The 20,749-nt window shown below is 39.5% G+C and overlaps 1 protein-coding gene and 1 non-coding gene across 2 annotated transcripts in view; both read left to right on the top strand.

The window, feature by feature from the left end:
- LOC138023453 (macrophage mannose receptor 1-like) overlaps positions 1–20,749 on the top strand; it is a 35,765-nt gene that overhangs the window by 5,850 nt on the left and 9,166 nt on the right. The window contains exons 2-9 of the mRNA XM_068870475.1: positions 6,369–6,767; positions 7,049–7,096; positions 10,259–10,446; positions 10,811–11,027; positions 15,412–15,837; positions 16,787–16,956; positions 18,563–18,727; positions 18,896–19,040. Coding sequence (XP_068726576.1) covers positions 6,369–6,767; positions 7,049–7,096; positions 10,259–10,446; positions 10,811–11,027; positions 15,412–15,837; positions 16,787–16,956; positions 18,563–18,727; positions 18,896–19,040 — 1,758 coding nt within the window. The remainder of the gene's footprint in view (positions 1–6,368; positions 6,768–7,048; positions 7,097–10,258; positions 10,447–10,810; positions 11,028–15,411; positions 15,838–16,786; positions 16,957–18,562; positions 18,728–18,895; positions 19,041–20,749) is intronic.
- On the top strand, positions 13,096–13,168 carry Trnas-gga (transfer RNA serine (anticodon GGA)). Its single transcript has one exon. It is a non-coding gene; the product is annotated as a tRNA-Ser (tRNA).

Below are 20,749 nucleotides of genomic sequence, written 5' to 3' on the forward strand. Positions count from 1 at the left end.
CCTGCTTGTAAACAGGGCCTAAATTCTGGATCAATAAAGTGTCTTTTATTTTGCAATGAAAGTCAGACCTTTCAATCGCTAAAATCTCAAAATTGTCCCATTTGATGTTAAGACCAGTGGAAATGACATGATCTGCAACAGTGGAGGTGTAACCAGCTGTCGTGAGAGTCTTTTCAATGTTCCCTCTTCTTGTCACACAATCTCCGTTTTGTTGTTCCAATGTAAAACGTGAACGACTAAAACGATCTTTGAAAGGAAAGTGGTGAGTATTCTGGAGAATTACTTTAAGATTGACAAAACCATAAAATTTTCTAACACAAGATTGAGGCGTCGCTCGATGAAATCACTTTGTAATCACAATGACAACATTCTTCTTTGGTACAGTACTTACAGGTTCAGAGAGTCTGTGTGAAAATTTCTCTTCCGATGTTTGCTCCCTATTTACGAATGTGTCGTTCAATGAAACTATTGAAATCACGGGCACTCCAAGCTCAGTGTGAGGGGAAGCCAACAAAAAGTATTAGGATTGGTATGGGGATCCCGATAAAAGACCTGATAAGATAATTATACGAAAAAAATTTCAATTAAAAAGCCTAACCTTATTGCCATTGTGGGTTGCTTCCTTCCTGTTTTTATTATTCCAGATTCGACGCGAATTTAGCCATTATCAGTTCCTCGGTTGTCAACGGTTATAGTAATACACCAAGGCGGAACACTCAATTCTCACGAGCCCACGAAATGGAGTCAAATATTCCTGGTTAAAATGTTCCCACGGTGAAAATTCCACCGTAGAATTCAAGGGCAAAGGTTTTCTTTTATTTCAATCCGCTACCCGCGCAATTGAAGTGCTGCCAGCGACGTCAGGCTGCTGTCAGTGTCCCAAACGAATCGATAAAACGATGAAAAAGGGGTTTGCCTAAAGCCGGAATTCGGAATTCGGAATCCGGAATCCGGAACGGAAATCGTGAAGCGGGAATAAGAAATCCGTAATCCGATCTAAAAACTTGAACCGAAACGAAACGAAATGATACAGAAACAATAAAGCTAACCGTAGGCCTAACTAGTCGGTTCGTGTTACTCAAAAACCGAAGGAACTGAGTTGGGTGGTATTGAACTGCAGTGTTCCAGTCATTTTTTTCAAGGTCGGGGTCATTAAGACCATTTAAGGGGGCCACCCAGAAGTCCTTTCTAGCCAGGACCTTTGGCTCACACGTTCATACGACGAAACAGATCTTTTTTCTGAGGTTAAAACCTGGCTACCAGCCTATCAATCATTTGTCAGAAAGAAAAAAATCCTGTCATCTTTAGAAAAAATAGGCACGCATTGCGTACGTGTGGTAGTCAACTGAGCTGCGTTTTGTCTTCCAAGAGATTCAAGTTGTCTTTGCGTAATATGTAGCACTAATAGTACACGACATTGTTTTGGTATTGTATATGATTGTAGTGCCATGGTAGAATTCTTAGGTAAATAGCTCCCTGAGAAGACATGTGGTTAATAGCAAAGTACTAAACCCAGAAAGATTGAAGAAAATAAAAAGGAATCGAGAAACATTGGCTTCTGGGCAGACATGTTGATCATTTTCAAGTTCCCTCTCAACTTCTTTTCACCACAAGTTTAAGCGTGCACTCTGAGCGTCTGACAGCTTTGTAATACAAAAGTTCACTAAAGTTAAAAGCCCTGTCTGTTCAGCGAGGTTAGTTTCTGGATGGGTGACCTAAAATAATATACCACTTTGTAACAGAAGCATAGAACCGAAAACTCTATTTTAACTCTCAAAAATTCGAACTAAGAAAGGTACAGATTTTGTTAGCTTCCTTTATGCAAAACAAATATTGATGCAAAACTAAATAAATATTGATACACAATTTTTATGAAGAGCGAAGAGCGGAAGGAAGTTCTCAGGACGCTCGATCGCGAATAAAATATTTTGCCATGAGCAACACAATTACGACATGAAAACAACATTAATTTTGAACCGCGAATATAAAAAGTTACCATCAGCGAAAAACATTTTGGGAGATTTTTGCTACGTTCGATTTTGTTATTGTACTTTTAGCTGCACAAGTAAATCGCAAAATCGAAAGTGACATCGATTTCAGCGGGCGCCGTAATCAAGTTACTGCGGCGTGCTTTCTCGCATCTGTGTCAAATGATCGCAAGATACCGGATTTTTGTTTTGTTAGTTTTCTTTTTCTGTCAAGTTTGACAAGAAATATTCGAATTCAACACAAAGATCACAATCGCCCTACTCTTTAGACTGACCATTGTTTCTGCAAAGTCAAGAATTTACTCCCCCAGACGAGGTTATTTATCACCAGATAATTCCATCGTTTTGGAAATAGCAACTGCTTTATTATTTATCAGCGTCACAATTTTTTGCTGATTTTGGGGTTCATTTTGGTGAAACTCAAGCACGCTTCCAACAGACATGTTTATTTTCTTGATTTATGCACGCGCTGCTTACAGTACATTACCACAAGAATCCTCCCGTATCACATTTCAATCCACGTATGATAATTTGTTAAGCTCGAAAATTACAGAACATAATATTAAAATTCAAAAAGGCTGGAAATCTCACAAAAACCTTTCACAGCAAAATGTTTATTGAAACAAACAACTTATTTGCTATTAGAGGCAATGACCCTTCCCATTTCAATTGCGTGAATGCAAACAAGACACATAAGCCGTGTCACAAAGCATATGCAAGTAAATTTTTGACAGTTCATATCAAACCCTTTTCGAAAGAACCTTGACCATATATAAGGAACCACAAAAGAGACAATAAGCTTTCATTCAAATAATTCTTCACTGTCACATTTCCATTTTTTTTCTACCTGAAGACTGTGCAGAGTTGAGTACAAAATATATGTAAATTGCCAGACAACTAAGATGCCACTTCAGCAAACACTGTGATGTAATAAAGGTGTTCGATTCCTTAAATGTTTGTTAAACCCATAAAACATCTTCCATTTGATTTCAGTGTCGTACATAACACCAATTAGTAAAATATTAGAAACAAAGCTCACTTGATATCCAACGCGAAAAATGCAATTGTTGTCGAAGACCATTACTCGTCGCTTTAAAGAGTCCATATATTTCTTTTTTTAACGCCTGTCTTGTTTATCCAATTAACGTTCCATTCTTGAGCTCCATAAAGATATGTTTTGTTTAAAGATCCACCACAACGCCATTTGGGTTTCAATGACTTCCATTACCCTCTCCATCCTAAGAAAATACGCGTAGAAGACTCTATGCACAAAGACCGTACCAAGAAAAACAACGAAAAAAACAAAAACAAAAAAAATCCGAATCATTTTCCGACTGGGATTGCCATACTGCCAACCCAGTATTTAGGCCTAAACAAAGCGCTTACCAATGCTAGCATTAGGCCTAAAAACTTTTGTTTAGGCCTAATTAAGGTTAGCTTTAATGGATGTTTAGGATTATTTCTGTATTTCGTTTCGTCTTATTTCGTTTTGCAAATTAGTATATGCCTTTCTTGAAGTTCTTATTTCGGATTCCGGATTGCTGATTTTAGGTCAAACCCGTTCAACCTTGGTATTTTACTAGAGCTGTACTGGAACGGAGCAACTGATGATGGTTTCGTAAAATTATCCTCTCAGTTCTTTTATTGGGATTCCCATGCAAATGCTTACAGTTTTGTTGGCTTTCCCTCACACTGAGCTTAAGGCGCCTGTGTTGAAATTTGCCTCAATAGACTATTATCTCTCTCTAATCCTCCTTTTTTACCTCGGACAGTCCTCAAAAATCTGCGTGAGTTCGCAACGAAGAAGAGCCACTTCATTTTTGATAGTGATTACCATGAACAGGTCGATAAAGTTGCTATGGGCTCTCCTCTTGGTCCTGTTTTATCAAACATCTTTATGTGTAGTTTTGAGGAGAGAGGGTTGAAAAGCGACAAATTTGGCGGACCGTTCGTTTGGTTTCGTTATGTCGATGACGCTTTCTCCCTCTTCAAAAATAGAACCAAGCTTCTGATTTCCTGCGATACTTGAACAGCAAGCATCCCAATATATCTTTCACGATGGAATTCGAAGAGAATCAGAAGATTCCGTTTTTTGATGTTCGTGTCAAACGCAGTGACGGCACCTTTTTCAAATCTGTCTTCAAGAAAAATACTTTCACTGGTTTATATACCAAGTGGGGCTCTTTTACTCCAAGAAAATACAAAATTCATTAATACGTGCTTTGACCTGTCGTTGGTTACGAATTTGTTCCACAACTACCTTATTACAGGCATCTCTTTCTGATCTTAAGAAAACGTTACTCACACAGATCTTCTGAACCTGTAAGTACTGTACCAAAGAAGGATGTTGTCATTGCATTACCTTATTCAGGCTTACGAAGTGATTTCATCGAACGACGCCTCAAATCTTGTGTCAGAAAATTTTATGGTTTTGTTAATCTTAATTTTCAAAAATACTCAACTGATTAAATGTCTATTTCCTTACAAAGATTGTTTTATTCGTTCATAACAATCTAGGATAATATACAAAGCTAGCTGTTGGGATTGTGATGCTTCTTACATTGGAAAAACCAAACGGAGATTGTGTGACACGAAGATGGAACATAACAAGACTCGCACGACAGCTGGTCACACCTCCTCTGTTGCAGATTATGACATTTCCACTGGTCACAGCATCAAATGGGACAATTTTGAGATTTTAGCGAATGGAAGGTCACCTTCATTGTAAAGTAAAAGGAACTTTATTGATCCAGAACTTAAATCCTACATTGAACTTAAACGTTGGCAGTGAAAAACTGTCTCTACTGACTGCCATATAATAATATTAAGCTATGATTGTAACTTTTACTATAAGCTATAGTTACCAGTGCTTCTCTTTTATCTTTCCGCGTTGTACGTTGATGCAGATCGTTTAACCGTCACTTCTGATGATGTATGTTGCGACATAAGAAAATTCAAGTTTTCAAAGTACAGTATATGTTTCATAATGCGAAATTTGTTCATTATGTTCATTTCCGCCGTGTGCGCTTTATTTATACTGAAGTTGAAATGGCCGAAAAACCAATATATTTATATTACCTGCATACTGTTGTGTCGTTCTCGTTCTCTTTCTCCTTTCTTTCGTTTCTGCTCTTCTGTCATAGGCCGTCCAGGCATCATGCAACCTTATCAGATTCAAAATTTAAAATCTTAAGATAAGAGTTATGCCAAAAATTGCAATACAGAGCATAAAAGCAGCTCTAAGCCAATTAAAAATTAACTCTCAGCTTAAGTTTATATCCCACCAACTTGAATAACTGCGTAGCCCCTAGTGTGGTCCTGAGCACAGCGATACCATGTCAAACCTGGATTGAAACCAACGAAAAATGCAGGGAAAAACTGATATTTTCCAAACCGTTTTCTACCTGAACACGAAAAGCGTCGACTGTCAAGAGCTTTTGTTGACGTGGTATCGCCGTGTAGCCGCGTCGCTTATGTTTAGGTTTCCTGAAGTGGCTCGAGCCTCCGATCCAATCCAATACCAGGCCTGGTCAGCTGACCTCGATGAGATCCAACCTGATCCCGTGATATGGTCACGTGATACTGGTCAGCGGATACCTTATTTTGAGAGTTGTCAATAGAGGTTTTGCACGGCAGCATGTTGCATGGCATGAACAATAGATTCCTATGGGAACAAATATTCTTTCTAATGCAAAACATTTTCATTGTTCCTGCCATGCAAAAAATCTATTGACCATGACATGGATGTCCAATATCAAAGATGTACGCTGTTAACCAGCCGGAGTGTCAGCTGGAGGATGGCCTCCTCTATGAGTTCTAAACTTGAGCCCGTGATACGATCACGTGATACTGGTCACATTGGCAAACATGGAGGGGTGGACGGTCGTACGCTGCCAAACGACAAAATTTCTCGCATAGATGGGTTACCATATTTTCTTACCCATGATGCTCCGCGCGCGCAACTTAGGCGCGCGAAGCTCCGCTCAAATCGAAAAGGGACTATTTGCTCTTTTAAAAGTGGCGAACTTTAACTTAAAGAAATTTGCTCTTTTATTTCAATTACCTTACTTTATAGGACTACTAAGTACTGTTTACCCTTACATGGTAAAAGGAGCTGAATTTTTACTTTTTAAATCTCCCAAATTTTACTGGGAAGCCAGTTATAATCGTGAATGTGAACATCCATTCGTCGTTGAACCGTTCTTTTCTTTGTTCTTCCGTTTGTTTATTCGGGTTGTTGTTTCTTTGAGTTTCTTTCAGTCGATTCTTTTATAAATATCGGGTAGGGTGTGCGGTCATTTCATAATGTCACGCTACGCATGCAAGCAGGAGTTGAGCTCACTTCTGTTCCTTCTCATTTACTTCGTTGTTTTGTTGTAGGATGCCCAAGTGGCTGGTATGGCTTCGGAAACTCTTGCTACTTGTTCAGGGTGAGATCGCTGAATTTGCGTGGTCTTAACTGGGACAACGCTCGCAGTTACTGTCTCAGTTATGGTGGTGACCTTGTCAGTGTTTCCAACAAGTCAGAAATGGACTTCATCTTTAAGAAGTCGTCCAAAGCCATCAATGAGCATTATTGGATCGGTTTAAATGATCGCCGCAATGAAAGCTTGTTTGTCTGGAGCGATGGCACGCCCTACAACAGATCTGTCTATAGCAACTGGTACAAAAATGAGCCCAATGACCGCGCTGGTGAGGATTGTGTTGAGTTGTACCGCACTCGGTGGAATGACGACAGCTGCAAGAAAGAGAAAAGTTACATTTGTGAACGACCAAGAGGTAAGACTCTATATTTTCACTTAAAGTGAATTGATATAGCCGTATGGTGCTGATTATGATGATGATGATGACGATGATGATGATGATGATAACGACGACGCGACGATGACGACTATGATAAAGATGGCGACGATTGTACTGGGCAATGTGTGGGAGGATGTCCATGGGTTCTTTGGGCTCAAGATTAGCTTTAGGACACGTTCCAGGATCAGGTTATGGTTTGCAGCTGCACTTCCTCAACCATGTGATTCAGTAATGTTGCTTATTATCTTTTGTTGCAGGAGTCCCTTTGCCTACTTTTCAGACTGGCACTCTTCCTCCTACCTCTGGTAAATGCAAAATTATTTTAACTAACACCTCTTTCTTAATCCTCCTGCTCCCTCCCCCGTGTGGTGTGATTCCGACTAGAATAATTGGGCTTTTACTCCCACCCCATCATTTTGTCACTTGGTTTTGTAATGACCTGTGCGATAACTGTGGACACGGTTAAGCTGTTTACAATATTTCCTAGTCTCTGTGTTCTAATACCAAATACTCGTAATAAAGAGTTTGGACATCCGTAGCGCTAATCATTTCTAATACACGAAACTTTGATCATAACTATTGTCCTCAGAGAGCAAGGCTGCTCCCTTTAACCGGCACTTTGGTGTATACGGTTGGTATTCTTTCATAAAGCGAAAAAAAATTTTCTCTGAATCGAGCGTTCTTACTGTGTTGTCATACTTGTCCATTCATTTAGGCTTAATGTGTCTAAATAGCCAACAATAACGCTTCAAAAACCGACATTTTTACATTGAAGTTCGGATTCCACCATCTTTGTTTTTGTGTACGCAAATGAGGCTATAACGTACCAATAGTCAAGCATAGATGTAAACAACGAAAACACAGGCGAGGAGAGTGATACTGAAAGGGGAACTCCGGGGTAAAATTCTGTCTCATTTCTCAAGTTTTGATGACATCATTCCCATATCGTTGCATTCGAACTAAATATTTTACCTGAAAGACGACCGAAAATGCATTTTGGAGAAAATGTGAGCCGCGGTCAGTGGCCAGTAGCTCGTGGTGGTGAAATCCGCTTCTTCATTCTTCAACTTTGCTTAAATTATAATTCCGATCTGTCGTTGTATCTGGACGGTATGTTCGACTGTACTTTGATTATTTCAAGTGAAATAGTGAGCTGTTGTGTACCTGGTTGCCATAATTATTCAAAGAAGACAAAGAAAAACGGGAACACACGTACACGGTGACTAACCACAGGATCGCACAAGACGATCGCGCGAAGGCATGGCTCGACAGAATCAGACGGAAGAATATGCCACCACTTGAAAACAGCTACGTCTGTAGCTATCATTTCTTGCCAAGCTGTTTCTAGATAGATCTCTGGGCAAAGTGAACAAAAGAAAAATCTAGGATGATGCTATTCCATCCTTGTTTAGCAACGGCCCCGAAGCGAAAAGCCGCGGTTATCATGCAAACATCGCCTTCAGCGACGAAGGCATCGATAAGTTAGTGCTTGTCAATTTGCTTCTCTTTTACTATGAATCAAATAAACTTGCCCACTTACATGTCCCCTCAGTTCAAAGCGTGTGCAAACATCGATCGCGCGACCCGATGTATAAACAATGGTTTCATCGTGACAAATTTCAGTGTACATCCGCCCAGTTTTAAAATATATTACGCTGGGTTACTTGGAAAATAATAGCGAGTTAGCCGACCTTACAAATGACCTATAATCGGAAATTTCCGTTTTTTTATTTCAAGTTTGTCACCCAAAAAACAGGAAGAAATGACAAAATGAACTTGGGCAAATTCAAGGCATTCAAGTTGTAGTAAAGTGAAAAGAATTACCTTGTATATTCGCATTTTAATTTTGTTTTAGGCTCTTTCAGAACTACTTGCTGCAGACATCGAGGACAATGTATCTTCAGATGACCCAGTCACTAATGAACCCCCAATCTGCATTGATCTGGAAATGCCTACTGCAATCCCAGAAATGCATGATGTGGAAATTTAACGTTGTTTTGATCCCATTACCCTAAAAAGTGTGGAGGTTCAAACTGAGATGTGCAACACTAAAGGCAATGATAATGGTGTATGTGGTACTGCAAATAGTGACGTGTCCTCCTATACTTCTATAAAGGATGATATCCCGCAAAATCCACATGCTGTCAAATGGAAGATTCCACATGACCGCAATTATGGCATGGCAGCACCCCTAAATCCCATTGATACACCCACACCAATTTTTTCCGACCTATGACACTTTAACAAGTTTGATACAATCCCCTTACCACCAATGCAAGACGTCCTTGTCGAGGATAAAATGGATAAACATGATGATGGTGAGGATAACAACGATGATGAAGATTGAGAGAAAATTTCTGAAACGGAACTAATCATTTTTTAAAGTAAAACCGCCTGATACACACTGTACCACTTGAAATTCGGTTGGTTACAGAAACTCTGTAAATACAGAGGTAAAAGGGGGGAGGGGGGTGGGGGGGGGGGGGGGTGGCTTTCTTATTTCTGTAGTTAAATAGATCGCTTCAATGGACGTGCAGGTAAAGTACATTTCTACTTAAGCGCAGTGCGGCCATCGGCGGAGATAAATGTGTCTAAATAGATCTAAAATTGCGTATATTGTAACTTGCGTAGAAATTTTGTTATAATCAGGAAGGCGATAAAATGTAACCTACAGTTACTACTCACCTGGTTTACAACACGTCATATCAACGATGGCGTTCTGCAAGTTTCGAAAAGGCAACTTAAAAGTGCTCTTGTCACATTTTAAGAAGCAAATGGACAAAACGGCATTATTTTCGGATTCATGGGGAAAAGCTTCAGTAATTCAGAGAAATGTTTTCTAGACCGTAAGTTTCCTTTAGGATTCACACTCTTAATGCTAAATATTAGTGATTTAGTTTGCGACATGATGGGCGCGGTTGACGACTGTTAATACTACGACAAAGTGTAGAGCCTTTGATCGATTTTGGATGCATCTAAATGCTTTGTTTTTCAAATAATAGTGAAACTTGCCGCACGCATGTCTTCTCACTCTCAGTAAGGTATTATCATTGTTTCGCTAGCTTTATTTTATCGATTGTCTTCCCAGCGTTTTTCAATGCCGCTGATAACATTTAACATGCTTTAGAACCAAGTATCGTTACATTACTAAGAAAGTTACACAGTGACACGATGTATTCGAACAGTTCACTACATAATTTACCAGAGACTTTTTTTCAAACATTGAAAATGCTTGTCTAGGGCCTCGTCGCAGGTTGTCGCAATGAACGTTTCATTCAATTCGCTTAGGAGCTGAGTTCCGTGTCAGCATTTGGCTTTTATCGCTTGCCAATAGGCTCTTTCTCTTGGGGAGAGAAGAAAATGCAATCCAAGTTCGAAAGCGAGTGACTTATAATGGGAGCCCCCGAGTCTTCGCTAGCGAGCACTTTTACAGAGTAATTTTCAGTTTATACATTTTTTTTTACCAGGATCAATTGCTTGTCCTTTTGGATGGGTTTTCTACGGCTCTTCCTGTTACTTGTTTAGCGACGTAAAGAAGAAATGGATTGATGCCAAGAAAGATTGCCGAGAGTCAGGAGGACATCTATTGACAATAGATGATGAGACTAAGCAGCATTTTATTACGATAAAACAGACATCAAAAATGTACTGGCAAGTGAGTAGTAAAAGTCGTTCGGTAATTTTAGAAGCAAAAAAAAAAAGACACTTTGTGTTGGAGGTCAAAACTCGTCTTAGTTGAGGATACTGTCGTTTCTGAAGTATGTCAAAGCATGAATGAGGTTTCTGCGTACACATCTTTCCCTCCATTCTCCTATTCGCCTTTCCGTTCGCCCCTTATGAGCATTTAAAACGGCTCACCTACGGCGCGTCGTTTTAAATGCCCATAAGGTTCCCTGATCATATTTCATCTATTACTTAACGCGACTTCTATTAACCATATACATTTGGATACATAAAATTAATATATAATCTATATCAGCTCACTGTCTGTACAATTTTATTTTTGTACTTTGTATCAGACAAGTTGGATTGGATTAACTGATTCAGCGGTGGAAGGGGTCTATAGGTGGGAGAGTGATAATTCCCTTGTCAATTATACTCATTGGGCAACCGAGGAGCCGAATGATTTTGGTGGGGTGGAGGACTGCGTTGCAGTGTACGCGGGTGCGTCAGCAGGATTTTGGAATGACGACTATTGTGACTCAGAGCACTATTACATCTGCGAGAAAGTTCAGGGTATGTCGACTTTATCGTACTTTCTAAGTTTTGCATGTATTTTCTGATCACCTGAGCGCGCGCACGTAAGCCACACACGAAATACTTCAACTGCTGCTTGCATCAGCTGATGAAACAAAAGTGGTTACCGGAAATACAAATTGATTGGAAGAGCATTGTACTGTCATCGCAGAGGTCATGAGTTTGAATCCCGTTGATGACTTTTCAGGTGTCTATAAGAGAAAATTAAGAATTCATGTACTATCAACGCGATTCGAACCCATGACGAACCCTCTACCAACTCAGCTATGAAGCCACAATTAATTCTTATATTGTCCAGATAATTCCGGGGATCGCTTTTTCCTTTTCATCTACAACCCGTACTTCAAATATTTAAGAGCAGTTCTCTGAGAAAGTCAAGCAAAGTTGGTAATGAAAGTTTTTAACATCCCCTTCATTTTCTGTGTGGATGTAGGTTGTCTGGATGGATGAACGAAAACAGCCATATTAGGGGCAGCTGACGTATCGTTGCCATGGTAACCGCCATTGATCATGACACCCTTTGAGCAGGAATTTTATTATCAAATAGTTAACATACATGTGTCCACTTCTCGGATAGATGTGAGCCAATTCTAATGAGATTCCACCAGTTTGAAGGGCTATGCTTCTATAGCTAATTACTAAAGGATGCCGTGAAAGTATTTTGACTTCTAGGAACAAGGAGAAAATACTTGCTCTATTATGTTACCTGTCGGCCATTTTGAAAAACCGCAAAGACGAGCACAACTTTTTTCCCATTTTCTAGCAAAGTGTTCTTTTCCCGGTCACCACGTTTGCAGGAGAGCTAATGCAGTTATTACAGTCCCTAAATATTGGAAAACTAGTTGGGGGAAAATTATAGTTTGGACACTGGTGATAAACAAATTTGATGAAAATTAGAAATATTTGAAAATTGACCAAGTTAAGACTTAAACTGCTTTTCTCCAAAATGATTTAGAGATATTGTTTAAGCTCCGAAAATATTTTAGGTATCCTATCGGGTAAGTTCCATCGATTTATGAAGCTTTAGATCAGCTTACTTTGATAATATTCAACTAAAGGAAATGCCTACCTTGCCGGCAAGATTTTGTAATTTGTACATTTTAATCGCTTCCGTTTCCCCTTCGTTCGTTCTATTTTCTAAACCAAATTTAGCAGAGGCCCTAAAAATCGGTCCTCTCCCATCAAAAACAACGGCTGTGGGACGTTACAGATATGTTAAACAACACAGATCCAGATAATGGTGCATTCAAGCCGAATATACATCACGAATATAACACGCGTGACATTGTGGTGCACTGAAAGCCATCTATGTGGTCCAACGAGAAAATAAAACTTGTGAATCCATCACGATTAATTCACTAAGAAAATACAGACCTCTGATCATCAAGAACAAAGCGTTGGGCTAAAATTTAACGGTTTAAAGCGTTGGTCGAGAAGCCATGAAGTTTGTCACGCGGACGCGTAGACCGGACATGGAACGACAGACTCAACCGGAAGCATGGATTTCCCGGCTGAGGATGGGAGGAGAATTAAACAATAGCATATGAAATGATTACTTTTCCTTACCGCAACAACAACAGTGCAATTGTTATGCAATTCAATTCAATTGTTATTATTTAACCCGTGACCTCGCGATTCCGGTGCGACGCTCTAACCAACTGAGCTATGAAGCCACTGACGTTGGAAGCTGGTCATATGTGGGTTCTAATGGTCCCGTGAGGAATGAATCAATGATGAAATGGTATATGAAATGAATCATATGTAAACTACGGATATGAAATCAAGTGAAGCTATGATCTTCGCAGTTATGAGAGCAACTCGCGCGCACCGGAATCGCAAGGTCACAGGTTCAAACCCCGTTAAAGTCCTGAATTTTTCAGGCTTCTCTACGAAATTGCAAAAATTGCTCTCATAACTGCGAAGATCATAGCTTCACTTGATTTCATATCCGCAGTTCACATAAGATTCATTTCATATACCATTTCATCATTGATTCATTCCTCACGGGACCATTAGAACCCACTAATGACCCGCTCCCAACGTCAGTGGCTTCATAGCTCAGTTGGTTAGAGCGTCGCACCGGAATCGCGAGGTCACGGGTTCAAATCCCGTTGAAGTCCTGAATTTTTCAGGCTTCTGTACGCAATTGCAAAAATTGCTCTTATAACTGCGAAGATCATAGCTTCACTTGAGTGTTCTGTTAAGTCAACTGGATGCGGACAAATTCATCATTACCAATGGTTTTACTTTTCTTGAGTCGATGTTGGATGGAAAAGAATGTTAATTTGACTCGGCAAATCCATCGATTTGGTCATGAAAAAGGGAGCGAGGACGCCACAGCTAAAGTGTTAAAAATTGCTAGGAATTACGCGATATGTTTAACGTTAACTTCTATTTCATCATAGTCGCCAATTTAAAACTTCAACAGTCATATTTAGCTTACAGACAAGATAATAATCAGGGGCACCCAACGAATCTGTTCCTCACATTATCTGTTCCCCAGAGGAATCTTGCTGGCTGGCAAAAATACAGGTGTTTCGATGAGCTGGCTGGGAAATTTTGTTATTGATAGAGGTTTTGCCTAGGAATTACTGACTTTTTCTAGCATTTCCACCCGAGCTGGCTGTAGAAACTCTGAAGACTGAGAACGACTAAAAAAAATAAAAAATAAAAATAAAAAATAAAAAAAAGAACCCCTTCTCTCTCCCAGAGAGTAGTCACAAACATACCACGGCTGGTCAGAGTGATTGCGCTTGTGGAAAAAAACCTGTTTTGTCCCGGTTTTGTCGCTGAAAGCGCGCGGAATTCCAGGTTGGGAAATAATTTTGATCAGCTGGCTGGGAAACCAACCAATTTTATCTAGCTGGCTGGGAAATTTCTTGTGCGTCTTGCTGGGAAAAAGGAACAGATAATGTTTTCCCAGCGACACTGAACAACACCTGAAAATGCCTTAATAACATTAATTTTCATTAACTGGGGTATAATAATACATTTTACAACAAATTGGTCGTTGGGTGCCCCTGAATAATAAATACTTTGAGAGTTTGACGGCTTGCTTTAGAACATTTTGTTAGCGAAAAAAATAGGTGAAAAAATGACTTAATTTAGGTTTTGTTACAATTTCCATCAAATTTATTTATCACGTGTTGTCAAAATATGACTTTCTCCAAGTTAGTTTTCTAATATTTAAGAACTATAATAGCCGCATAACCTCTGTTGCAAATTCAGTTACGAAAAAAAAAATACTTTGGGAGAAAATGCAAAAAAAGATTTCCTGGTTTTTTTGTCGTTTTTCGAAATGACCGAGACCTAACATAGTAAAGGCAATTTTTTTTTCCTTGTTCATAAAAGTTTAGTAATTAGAGGCATAGGTCTCCTATGTGGTGGAATTTCATTACAACTGACTCACATCTATGCGAGACGTAGACACAAATATGTTACCCATTTTGAGGGTCAAAACATGGGCTTGTGTCTGTCATGATTACTAACGGTTACCATGGCAACGGTAACACAGCTGACCCAAATATGTTTGTTCTTGTACATCCTCCCAGGTAACATATCTCCACACAAAAAATGAAGGGGGAATTCAAGATTTCCATTTCCAACTTTGCATGACTTTCTCAGAGACCTGCTCTTAACAACTATTTACCGAAGTGGAGGTGGCTAGTGGTGGATATTTACCAAACCGCTAAGTGGTGAGGTAATTAAATATCCACCATGACCACCAGCCACTGTCACTCAGGTGAATAGTTGTTTAAGAATATACTAAAACAGTGATATAATACAGCGCAAAAAAAGATGTTTTCAATTCATTTATTCCTGGAACGATTATTATATTTACGGAGACAAACCCCGTGCGAGCTGCTCGAAGATGAATGGCAAAGGCTATTTGGAGTTTGAATTTCAAACCAGAGAGCGCCCTCAACGCTATCCATAGTTTTAGTATATACTAAGAACATTGATTTCATAAATAAAATATGTTTGCTATCGAGTCGAGCATATCGTGAACTCAAGTCATGCATGTAGGCCGTGCAGTAGAAGGTAAATTGCTTCTGAATTGAACGATTGATAATAATTGCTCCTGAATTGGACGATTGATAATAAGACGGATTATGCCTCTGCGTGCATGTATATCATTGTTTTAGGATGTGGGATCCCCAACATTGACTTCGACGGGCAGTTTACGTTTAAACATAAAGCATCTCTTTTCGTTTTTTTGTACTCCATAGTTGCAGCAACGCCTTTATTGTTGAACGTTCACTTGACAATATTTATACTAAACTTTGGAGTCAATGTTATGAATATAAAAATGTATCTTAAATTAGTGAGATAATCGCTGGTGCATCATTGTATTCATTTTAAGGCCGAAACATTTGTCCTGTTGCCTGGAGGAATTTTGGAGATTTCTGTTACAAGTTTAATGTTCATGGAGCACTGTACAAAGATTGGCGAGGCGCAGAGAATATCTGCATGTCTTACAATCGCTCCACCGAACTCCTCAGCGTTACCAGCGAAACAGAACAGGCGTTTATCCTGCAGCAGTTGAGGGACATGAGAGTCTCCAGACCAGTGTGGCTTGGGTTGAATGACCGCAAAGTAGAGGGACGATATGAATGGAGTGATAAGTCGGTTGTCAAGTATAAGAATTGGGCGGCAAACCAACCACCAATGGGAGGTTCATCTGCACTGATCTTTGATTGTACAGTTATTGATCCCAATACTTTGAATGGAACATGGAGTATATCGTTTTGCTATGATTTTCGAGGCTACATCTGTAAGAGAAAATTAGGTAAGAAGAGGAATTAACCTGACTATCCACCATGAATGCTAAATTGAGTTGTTGGTCTAAACACAATGTTATCTGCTAAAGGCTTGGGATGTTTGGAATTCCAGAAATCCCAAGTTCCAAAAGACAAGGGCCTATGCTCTCGCCGAGTTACAGCGCGCTAACCACTACGGCCCTCGTTTTCATTGTCATTTAGCAATGGACCTCTTCAGCTTGTACGTTTTGCTTTCCCAATTCAGACCACGTTATGTTACTCTAAGGAACAGTTTCTTTCAAAAGTCGTCTTATACACGTGCATATGTATGCATAACTTATGAAAAAACAAAGAAGAATTCCCTTGGGAACATCACGTGGTCTGAAATGGGAAAACAAAACGTACAAGCTAAACTTAAGAGGTCCATTATTGTCTGCTTAGTGACATAAAATGTTAACTGCAGTGAAGTTAGATTTTTTAGCTAAATCGATCACTGACCATCTCTAGTTCTTATTCAATAGTCGTCTTTCAACTTTTATGGTTCAGTTGATTAAATATTTGAAGTTGATACCCTTATGTTGTTTGTGGTGAAGAGAAATGATGAACTAAAACAAAAAGGTGTCTGTTTTGACATGCGCATTTATCGTTGAAATTTGCCACAATTGAATCCTCAAAAGCTATTGATGAAGGTTTTCAGACAGCTTAAGATACTTCTTTCAAAAAATTAATCATAAGATGTCTCTTACATGAAAAAGGCAGAGAGGGTTGAGGCTTCAAATTATCAATATTTGCTGCTTATAGCACTAGTGTTATAATATGCTGCTTGAGATCACAAGTTAGGGCCCACATGCGCTCTTTGGTATGATTATATGAAAAAAGGAAGATAAAGGTAATGTAGTTTAACTTGGATTCATGTCAATTAAGTGGGAACTGGGTCTCTTGAGATCATTATTATAGTGAGTCGAAGGACTTTTTCAGGTATCGGTCAGTGCAATTCTCCGTTTGGAATGGAAGACGGCAGCATTGGTGATAATCAAATAACTGCCTCAAGTAGCTTCAACGTCTCATCTCGTGCAAGCCAGGCACGTCTTCGGCTTGAAAACGATAATTCAACCACTGGAGCTTGGTGTGCTGCACATAACAAAACGGTGAGTGACTCACCGTAGACCCGTAACTGACTCCAGTGCTGGGCATTTAACTCGATGTCCATTTCTTGCAATAAGTTTGATTTTAATCTCATCTTGATATATTGACTCTTCTTTACTCGAAATTTTCGCCGGCTCGAAGTAATCTTCTCTCCATAACTCAGTTTAGTTACATACCCACAGGGGAGAGATATAGTAATTCATTTGTATTAGTTCATCTCCAGGCTGAAGTAGTCACGTCTAGGTAACAGCTCTGGTTTTGTTATATTTGGAACTCGTCTGAAAATTGAATAAGACGTTATCGCTGTGATGTGGATGTCGATGCCTGAGCATGCAACTCAGTCAGTTATGTAAAAGGGGCTACTGCGTCAAGGCTTAGCTTAGTTTATGGCTTAACACTCAGTAAGGAAAAAAAATGTTTTTTTGCGTGCAATTTCAGTCTGCAATGTAGAATGGATCGAGGGGATTATAAAAATGTTGTCTTCCAGGTCAAACGAAAGACCTCAAGGTATTCGCGTGTCTGTTAACAGACGTCAAAAGCGCGCCACCTGTCCGTCAAAGACATCGCTACACTTACAACATTGCCGCGAATTTTTATCGGAGTCGACGGTATCATACTATCCAGAACAGAAAAAAAAGATGCATGCCTTTCCTTTCTTCCTAAAAGCGAAATTAGGGAAGTCAACTCGCATCGACTCTTGTATAAGGAATTACCTTTCCATATGCTGACAATGCTAAAACCCTGGTTCATGCCTTTATTACACGTACCTGTAAGCTGGACAGTTGCAACTCATTACTTCACGGCTTACAACAGTGTCTTATTAAGAAGCTTCAATCTGAGTGAATACGATCATGTCACTCCTCCCAGCTTTATTGGCAGCTTCCTTGGCTTCCTGCATGTGAAGTATCGTATCTGTGGATTCACGCTCTGGATTCCCGATTCCTTCACATTGGACGACGACTTCCACTTAAGCTACGGTAATACGAGAAACAAAGACGTCCAACTTGTTCCGCAACATTGCTGTGAAACTAGTCGAAAACTAGTTGCAAAGCGATGTGTGCGTTTTACACCCCACGCACAACCTGTCTCGGCGCACAAAAAAAAAAAAAGAAAAAAAAAAGCGTTGATTTTGTTGCAGAAAGTAGAACGGACCTCTACTTTCTGCAACACGCTGCAGCAACAAACTTGCAACACACTTTTTTGTTGTTGTTGCGAGACAAGTTGTGCGTGGGATGTAAAACGCGCAACATCGCTTTTCAACTAGTTTCGCCGCAATGTTGCGAGACAAGTTGGACGTTTTTGTTGCTCGTATTACCTTTAAGTACTTCACTGATCTGTTAGAGTGGTGTACTCGTTACAACTGAAAGTGCTCGGTAACAACTTTACTTTTTTTTAAGGCGTTGTAGAAATAAACCTACTTGAGAAGAAGAACGATCATGGCAAAAATAGTATAAAACACATTTGTTTGCCTCGTTAGCATAAGCCCATCGTTTTCTAATTTATGAACCATAAATACAGTACTGAATCATTAATTTGCATTTGCTTAGGTTGTTGACCAAATTGGCTTTGCTGTTAACGTTGTCAATGTTCACGTTGTTTACCCAACAGGGGGAATATCTTCAGATTGACCTGGGCGTTGTGCGTCAGGTCCAATACATTGCGCTTCAAGGCAGACCAGAGTCTTCAGACTTCGTGAGAACCTTTTATCTCCGATATGGTAACAATGGGCTTGACTTTAACAACTACGGCGCAAATGCTAGTGTCAAGTACAAGGTAAATAAGAAAAGGAAATGTTTTTACACTTTGTTGAGCGTGGTTCACGCTTGGCTTCTTTAGCTTAAATGATCTACCCAACGCCCTCGGGTATTCGCAGTTAACGTCAAATTATAGCAGATCTTCGTACGTCATCATAATATATTTGTTGTCGTCTTTATATCTTAGAAAATGACTGGAAATCGTGATGCGAAAGCTATCTCCAGCAGTGTTCTTCCTGACCCCATCAATGCAAGGTTCATAAGAATCTATCCTTTGACTTGGAGCAACCGAATTTGTATACGGACTGAAATCTATGGATGTGCATCACAGGGTAAGTCAATGTAAATACGCATAGTGTGGTTTTCCATGAAACGCTTCTTGGAATTGCTTCTTTAACTTTTTGATCTAGTCACATGTAAATGATGTTATCGACTGGAGCGACTGTAAAAAAGAGGGATAGGTTTTAGTGCCATATACCATCGACAGAATGAAAGCCTTGTCTAGAGTACTTAGTTTAATATTAATAATAACGATAACGATAACGACAACGACAACGACAACGACAACGACAACGACAACGACAACGACAACGACAACGACAACGACAACGACAACGACAACGACAACGACAACGACAACGACAACGACAACGACAACGACAACGACAACGATAACGATAACGATAACAATAACGATAACGATAGCAATATCTGACCTGCTAATCGCCCTTTCTCGCAGTCGGAGACTGAATTACTAAGGGCGCAGCTCAACAAGGTCGGACCGAAGGAGCTGTACTCGGCCCCTGAACACGACCCATGTATGAGCACGGTGCACAGCACCACAGCCTGATGGAATAGGTCGGGAGTCAATTTTGAGGAGGGAGGAAAACCGCAGTACCCAGAGAAAACCCTCGGAGTCAGATTGAGATCGACTGAAACTCAGCCCACATACGATTGCTTCGTTTCATTTCCTTTATACCTGAAGATATATTTTCATTAACTTTAAACAATAGAAGTTTCCTTTAATGAATTCTGTCCAACTAAGTCTTTTTATATAATTTTTTTATAAATATAATTATTATTTTGGATGAAATTTTAGCTTTCCACGTCATTGATTGTTTTCAATTTTTTGTAACCGTCGCTTTTGCAATGGCAGCGTCCAGTGGGAAATAACGTAATTCACCGGGCGAATAAAGGCACAAAAAACGGTACACGCTAAAGAGTACCTCACAGCCTTTCCCCGCCACAAAATAAATAAAAAAAGTAAAAATAAGAAATATATATATTTATAAAATCTCAGTTCGCTCCTCGCTCCTGAAAGCTGCAAATAAATTTCAAATTGGGAGAGGTTTGCATTTAGTGTTCGTAATCAGTAAATATTATGGAAAAGCACAGTAACAATAGGTTTGACGAGCAACATGTCCTGTTTCAATTTTGTTGCATTTCTTTGCTGTTCTCGCACTGATAACGACGCAAAGTGACCAATTTGAAAGTATGTACAAGGCGTGAGCACCCAATAATGAGCTTCCATCTTTCTCTGCGAAATGTCCACAAATGTTTTACCAATATTATTCCTAGAAAATTGCAGACCGCTAATCGCGAAATGAGTATTTGAATAAAACGAAGAGATATTTAGCGTCACATTTACCTACATTTACGTGAAACACGAACAGCAAAGTGACCATGTCACCACGATTTTCCCATTTTTTGCCGGTTGGTCTTGCATTTTTAACGTGAAAATAGCTAGGTATTTTCACGTTTGCCGTATACGTGGAATTTCTTCTCGTTTTTTCTTCTACATAACAATTTGTTTCTTAAAAAACGAACCCCTGAGCCATTTTACGCTAAGTCAAACAAGGAAAAATTAGGTTTCATGGTTAGAGCGTAAATAAATAACTCCTAACCGCAATTTCCTTTATAAACTCTCGTTAGCTCTCTGTTGACTCACAGAACAGCTTGACCGAGTTGGAAAATGCCGTAAAACTCTTTCTTTTTCCCCCCAAATTTTATACAAGCGTCGTTTTCTGTTTCTCTTGGGTCT

This window comes from Montipora capricornis, chromosome 1 (assembly GCF_036669925.1).
Source record: "Montipora capricornis isolate CH-2021 chromosome 1, ASM3666992v2, whole genome shotgun sequence".
Lineage (NCBI taxonomy): Eukaryota > Metazoa > Cnidaria > Anthozoa > Scleractinia > Acroporidae > Montipora > Montipora capricornis.